The sequence below is a fragment of the Alligator sinensis genome, unplaced genomic scaffold, assembly GCF_000455745.1.
Source record: "Alligator sinensis unplaced genomic scaffold, ASM45574v1 scaffold175_1, whole genome shotgun sequence".
Taxonomy (NCBI): domain Eukaryota; kingdom Metazoa; phylum Chordata; order Crocodylia; family Alligatoridae; genus Alligator; species Alligator sinensis.
Window position 1 is genome coordinate 965120 of NW_005842536.1, and position 7578 is coordinate 972697.

The following is a 7578-nucleotide window of genomic DNA, read 5'->3' on the forward strand; positions in this document are numbered from 1 at the left end:
GTAGGGCCACCAGAAAAGGAGGGGGTCGTGGAGCCCATAATCACCAAGCAGTTAAGAACACAAGAACTGCTATTTCTGGGGTCAGTATCCTATGTCACACAGTGGCAGAGTGAAGGCTGAAAGCGAGAGTAAATAGCGTGACCAGGGGTTTTCCAAGCTTCCTCTCACTTGAAATTTCCATCATTTAAGGTCTAGGAAGTCCTGATTCAGAGGCTGCAGCCCAAACTCTTATGTTCAATAGCAGCTGATGCACCTTCCCTCCAAGAATTTGTCCAATCCCTTTTTGATTCTGGTTGAACTGTCAACTTCCACATCCTTGGCTACCGGTTCTACACTTTAATTACATGCTCTGTGAAAACAACTTCCTTTTGTTAGTTGTATACCACCTGTTATTTTCATTTTATGATCCCTAGTTCATGTACAGCAAAATAGTAAATAATAAATCCTTATTTATTTTCTCTTCATCATTTAATTTTTTGTAAACCCTTAACATGTCTCCCCTTGAGTGCCTTTTTTCTAAACTGAATAGGCCTAGCTTCTTCAGTCCCTCCTCGTATGGAAGCCCCTCCATACCACTGATCATGCTTGTTGCCATTCTCTGGACCTTTTCTAGTTCTTCTATATCTCTTTTGAGGTATGGGGACCAGAACTAGGCACAGTATTCAAGGTGTCTACACATCATGAATTTATAAAGGGGCATAATGATAATTTTTGTTTACAATTCCCTTAATAATTCTTAGTATTTTGTTTGCCTTTTTGATGGCTGCTGAGTACTGAGCTGATGGGTTTTTTTGGCAAACTATCGGCAGTGACTCCCAGATCTCTTCCCTGTGCGCTAAGAAATGATGTAGAGCCCATCACAGTGTAAGAACAGTATGGGTTATTTTTGCCCATGTGCACCACTTGACACTTATTTATACTGAATTTCATCTCCTATTTAGTTGCCTATTCACTCAATAGTGCAAGATTCTTCTGTAGTTCTTCACAGTCTGCCTTGGTGTTTACCACTTTGAATCATTTTCTGTCATCTACAAATTTGGCCACCTCGCTATTCACCCCGTTTTCCAAATCAGCAGTGCTGGTCCCAAAGATCCCTGGGGGACCCCATTGTTAATTTCTTTCCATCCTGAAAACTGACTATTTATATTCAATCTTTTGTTTTCTATCCTTAACCCAATTTCTGATCCATGAGTGGACCTTTTCTGTAATCCTATGCCTAACTTCATTAAGAGCCTCTGATGGGGAACTTGCAAAAGGCTTTTTGGAAGTTCAGTTATACTGTGTCAACCAGATCACCTTGATCCACCAGCCTGTAGTTTCCTGAGCACCTTCTAGAGCCATTTTAAACATTGGAGCCACACTGAAAACCTTCCAGTCCTCTGGTGCTGAGGCTGTTTTCAGTAATAGGTTGTATGCTAGAGTTAAGAGTTTGGCAGTTTCCGAGCTGAGCTCTTGCAGGAGCCTAGAGCAGAGGTGCCCAACCTTTTTGTCCAAGGGAACAAATGGGCAGTACCTGGTCTGTCCATAGGCTGGATCCAGCTGGTGGTCCCAATCTGAGGTTCAAGGGGGGCGTGTCCCCCTTGGATCTCAGATTTGAGGGGAGGGAAGGAAAAAGGGAATTTGAAAGCAGGGGAGGGGCAGCGATAGTGCCACTGCTCCCCTGCTGCCAAATTTCCTGACCCATGGGGAGTCCCACAAGCTAGGTCATATGGTTTTGTGGGCCACAGGCATCTGGCCTGCAGGTCAAAGATTGAACACCCCTGCCCTAGAGTGAATGCCATCAGGTCCTGGTAATTTGCTGCAGTATGGTTTATCCACGTCCTCCGAGACCTCGTCTCCTGACACCTCAGTTTGGGTCAGCTCCACAGACTTGTCCCTCAAGAGGAATGGATCTGATGAGGGAATCTTCTTATCACTTTCTACAGCAAAAACAAATGCAAAGAACGCATTTAGCAGCAGTGGCCCTGTTATCCTGTCATTCCTTTTGCATGCTCTAGCAGATCATCTGCTTCTAATATACTTAAAGGAATTTTTAGTGTTACCTTCTATGTCTGTAGCAAGTTTCTCTTCAAATTCTGTCTTAGCTACAGATTTCATTTGATTTGCCAGAGTTTATGCTTTTTTTTGCTTTTTTTTTTTTTTTTTTACTTTCCTCATTAGGATTTGACTTCCACCTTGTGAAAGAAGCAGTGTTTTCTATTTATTGCCTCTGCAGCTCTGCCATGAAAGCCAGCATGGTTTTATTTTGGTCTGCTTTCCTTTTGACTTGCACTATACATTTACCCTGTGCCAGTTAGAGCCTTACCTAAAAAGCAAAAGACCCAGGTTTAAAATCTTCTCTCTTACCTCCCATGCTATAAACTAAATTAGGTGGGATGTTCTTTACCCACTGTATTCAAGCTGAGGCCCTGCTCAACTCAAAAAATAAAATGAAGATTTACAGAATAGGATTCAATGTTCACAGGACCACAGAGATCACCAGAGGGAGCATGACTAGTCTTCATGGTTGGGGCATTTATATAGTAGGGGAACCTCCTGGGTTACAGGTCCTACTCTCAAAATTGTTTCTGTGTTTTATCTACTGGCTCTTGAATATAAAATACAAAGCCAGTCCTTTGAGCAAACTCTAACCTACAATGCCTCCCATCCAAGTGACCTGGCCACTAAGCAACAGGGTCCAATTCCCTCTGGTGCTCTTTGTGGCCCCTTTTTTTTTTTATTCCTTGCTGCAAAGTGGCCTACCTTCAGTGGGAGGGTGAAGGATACCAGTAGAGGTACACCGATATATCAGTCCCTTTCAGATTGGCACTGATAAAAGGAAAATTGACATTATTGGCAATTGACTATTTTTGGTCAGTATAGCCAATAATGTCATTAATAAATGCCACGTGCACGCGTACAGCCGCAGCATGCACATGGCCAGGAATGCAGCCTGGCAGCTTAGAGAGCAGCGTTCGGCCAGTAAGTTTGTAGGGGGGAAGGGGGATGGTGATCGAGGCTCTCAGTGAGAGAGAGAGTGGGATGGGCAGGTGCTGCCCAAGCAAGGTAGGGCATGGGACGGAGCCACAGGCAGCTTGTCTGGGGCTTGGAGAGGGAGGACGGCTCCCTGCTGCTGCACATACCCATTGGAGGGGCATGGGGGGCATGTGCCCCCCAGATTTGTGCATTGGGCGAAGGCGGGCTGCCTGCTGTGGGCTTGGGCGCTGGGCTGGGGCTACGGTCAGGGCAGGGCAGGGCAGGGCAGGCAGCAGTGGCACTGGGAGGGGTGACTAACCACCCGAAAATTCCCTGTAGCACCTCCGCCCACCCCTAGCACAGCCCCAGCTCTGTCCCTCTGCCAGGAAGAGGCCAGCACAGCCCTTGGCCCCCAAGCCTATAGCGGGCAGCACACAGATGGAAGGAGGGGGGGGGCACATAACACCCATCCCTCCTCCAGGGGTACGCACAGTGGCTGGGAGCCACCCAATCGCATTCCTCAGATGAGCCACCTGTGGCTCCATCCCATGCCCCACCCTGCCTGGACAGTGCCTGCTTCTGCCCCAGCCCCATTCTCACCCTCACCATGGGGGCCTCTATCTGCACCACTCCCCCTGCCACAGACTTACCAGCAAACACTGCTCTCTAAGCTGCCGGGCTGCATATTGGCAATTGGATCAGTATCGGCTGATATGGCTGGTTAATAATTGGCCATCGGTATCGGCCAAAAATTTTTTTTATCAATGCACCCCTACCACCCAGAATAGCTAGGCTTCTCTGCTGAGAGACTGGAAATGCAGGTTTGAATCTCATCAGGCAGAGCAACAGATTGAAACCAGGTTTCTCATTTCCTAGATGAGTGTTCTAACCTTTAAGTTATTATGCAGAGGTGGGCATCCCCACTATCTTTTTCTCTTCCTGAGGCAAGCCTGTTTTAAAAAGAAACGGACACAACTGTATTTTGTTACATCCTGCTGGTATGTTAGGCATATTCTGAGAGTGCCTAGCAGACTGGAACCTTCACGGATGTAGGTGGAAGAATACAGAATTTTTTAATTGTAAGCAAACTTCGTCTTGTGCTAAGTGCTGAGCTCTACAGACTGGGGCAGCTCTGGGCACACACAAAAGCTGAAATATGAGCTGGATTTTTCTTTAGCTAGAGCGTTGTTTTTTTTTTTAACTGCAGTTTTGAACTTGACTGCCTCAATTATACAAAAGCCCTGTTTTCAGAACCCAACTTCTTTACTGAAGTCCAAGATGCACTGGATCCAGCAACCAAAATCCAGTGGTCTGAATCTCAGTATGTGTGACCTGAAATACCTGACCCACACTCACTGTCACAGGCTGAGAGAAGCCACGGCTGGTGTTACTCTACCTGACTCTGGCTCTCGGAGCAGCCTAGGCCTGCGTGCAATCACAAAGTCCTTATCCTTCTCTTTTACTTTCTGCCGTTTCTGAGGAGAGAGGGATACGAGTAGATCCTGTGGGGTGTTTTCACTTCCCAGATGCTCCTTCTTAAGGACAGACACGCCCATGCCCGAAAGTAGCTCTGATGTCTTGGTAGGGTCCCATGCCCACGTGAAACTTGTGAAAACATTACTGCTTGAGGCTGGGATTTCCTTGAGATGTCTCCTGCAAGAAGACCATAGGTTACACTCAGAAAAATGACAATGGCCAATATGCCTAACCTTAAACATCACACTAAAGAGAATGCAGATAGACCATAAAGAATGGTTAAGGCAACTCCAGCTACAACCCCTACAATAATCCAATTCCTCAATGAAAAACAAAAATATGATTTAGTAGCAATACTTTTTTATTTCTATAGCACCCACAAATCTCACAGAGCTTTACAAACATCCACAGCACCTCAAGCTGTAGATCCCCATAGAGAGCAACTGGGGACCAATTTTTGTCAATACATTGAGAAGAAAATGGGTTAAATGCATGCAAACTTAATGGCAGGGAGAAAGCAATGATGAAATGGAAGAAGAGAAGTAACCAAAAATCAGGCAACAATTTTGTTTTTGATTTAGCTGCAAAATAGAAAAAAGGAATTTTGAACAGTGGTGTCACAGTGACAGGACTATAACCAAAAGCGTCACAGCATGCCTGGTGGTCACAGACAGAACACAGCACTTTACCATGGAGGTCAGGAAAGCCCATCAGGCGCAGCTGAGAAACAAGGACTGTTTAACAGAGGTGTACCGATATATCGGTTGTATATCAGATCAGCACCGATAAAAGGAAAATGAACATTATCAGCATTTTTTCACAAGCCAAGGTGACCCCAAATATACCCCCATTCCCTCGCCGGTGGGGCATGCCGGGCTGAAGCGGAGCAGCTGCCACAGCATCCTTGGTGCTGGTGCAGTACGGACTGCGGGCTGGGGCAGGTGTTGTAAAAGGTGCCAAAAGCTGGAGACATGACTGGGGCGGGGAGGGGCCAGCAGAGTTGAGTTGCCCCCTCTGGCCGAACGTGACTCAGCTTGTGGTACCTGGGGGTCTGTGGCCAGAGGCAGAGCCTCGCAGGGGCCGGGGAAGCCTCCACTGCATGCAGCAGGGTCCTTCCCCTGGTGGAAAGGAAGCCTCCAGGAGTGGAAGAGCAGCACTTTAGCACTTTAATTAGCTCTGAGAGCCGGCCCAAGAGCTGCCGACCCCTCCCCGTCCCAGCTGGCAAAGCAGGTAAAACTCTGGCTTGCATCTATCAATGCATCTCAAGCAAGACCCAACAAGTCATCCTCCCACTTTACTCGGGCTTGGTGAGGCTGTGGCTGGAGTCCAGAAGAGAGCCACACACATGAATAGAGGTCAAGAGAACAGGCCTTATCAGAAGAGGCTGAGAGGCATGGGACTCTTTGGCCTGGAGAAGCAAAGGCTCAGGGGTGACTTGGTGGCAGTCTATAATATACATCCTATATATTCATAAGGCCTATATGTACATATACAGCCTATATATACATAAGGGGTGCGCATCTGAAACTAGAAGAATGTCTGTTCACCAGGGCACCCCAAAGGAAGACAAGATCTAACAGTCACAAACTACTGGAAGACTGTTTTAGACTGGACAGAAGTAAAAACTTTCTTACCATCCGAGTCTCTAGTGTCTGGAATAGACTTCCCCCAAAATAGAGCAAGCACCTACTCTGGACATGTTCAAGAAACGCCTGGATGCTCACCTTGCTGGGGTCATCTGACCCAGCTGACTTTCCTGCCGAGGCTGCACCCGATGATCTCACGAGGTCCCTTCCTGCCCTAACGTTTATGAGATTAAAGTGCCTAGAGACCACCCAGCCCTGTGCAACTTCATGCTCAGGCAGCTGCCCCTAGACTGGGGTTGAAGTACAAGGGCTGCAAATGGCATGGGGCACTTATAAATGTACTCCAGAAGGGGTAGGGGCAGTGGTTTAATTTGAACAGCTCGAAGTGCCAATCTAATTAAAGTTATGCCATACCTCCTGTATCAGCATCTCCACACTCAGAAATGGTGGTGGGGGTGCTTGAACTAAAACTTGTTCAGCAAGCTATCATTACTAAATATCAGTTATTAGATCCGTATCGGCTGATATGCCTGGTTAATGATCAGCTACTGGTATCAGCCAAGAAAATCTTTACCAGTGCACCCCTACTGACTAAAGAGAAAGGACGCATCGCTTATGCTAGTGCATGGGGAGAACAGCTAAAAACAATGGAGGTAAATGAAGAAATGAAAGAACCACACTGAAATTCAGCAAAGTTTTCTCTCTCTACATATTACAACTGTTTGCCAGAGGAAGCAATGGAAATATCATTAGTCAGGAATCCTAAAACGAGACCGCAAAAAATTCACAGTCACTTCACCTACCTGTGTCCACTCTGAGCAATTTAAATCTATGGCTGTTCATAGGGTCCAGCTTGACAATCCACAGACCGCACCAAGCCCTGCTCACCTTCCTTTATTAAAACCAGCGTGCATGCTGGGCCAGGAGAAATCGAGTAGGTCCACAACGGTCTGCTGGCCCCAAATGTTTGGAAAATACTAGGCTGCTGGGAGTTGAATATAGGAGTTGACACAGATCACTGTCCTAGCGATCTTTAATTTATCATTGAATGGTGGTGAATACTAGCTGTCTATTTCCTAGCAGCGAGCCGCACCGCTCAGCAATAGGGGCAAATGGCTGGAAGGACCCGAGTTGTAATCCCAAGTGAGGTGGGGGCTTCCCACGCCGCGCTCCGCTTCCGGGCCAGCCCCGCAGGGGGCCAAGGAGCCAGTTACCGCGCGCTCTGCCCCTGCGGGGAGCAGAGACGTCTGCACACATACACATGCACGCATGCACACACACATATGTACGCATGCACATATACACACATACGCATGCATGCCGACGCGTGCTGCCTAGAGGATCAAAGACGACGCAGACAGACGTGCACTGAGCGCGCGTTGGGGAAGGACCCGGAGGTGCTTCCGTCCTCACCTGTGCATGGTGCCCCGCAGCAGATGCACGCGCGGAAGGGCCCGGGGTGTCCGCGCGCCACCAGCCCGTTCCCGCGCTCGGCCACCCCGCCCCGCCCCGCCCCGGGCAACGTTCGATGCTGCCGCGCGCGCGGGGACGGCAGCCGCCG

General features: G+C 48.0%; 1 protein-coding gene across 1 annotated transcript in view; it reads right to left on the reverse strand.

The window, feature by feature from the left end:
• The window catches only part of SKP2 (S-phase kinase associated protein 2), a 26029-nt gene extending 18475 nt beyond the window's left edge, over nucleotides 1–7554 (reverse strand). Inside the window, exons 1-2 of the mRNA XM_006031876.3 lie at nucleotides 7431–7554; nucleotides 4352–4608 (exon numbers count right to left, since the gene is read on the reverse strand). Of these exons, the coding sequence (XP_006031938.1) occupies nucleotides 4352–4608; nucleotides 7431–7438 (265 nt within the window). The 5' untranslated portion in view covers nucleotides 7439–7554. The remainder of the gene's footprint in view (nucleotides 1–4351; nucleotides 4609–7430) is intronic.
• Nucleotides 7555–7578: the final 24 nt, after the last annotated feature.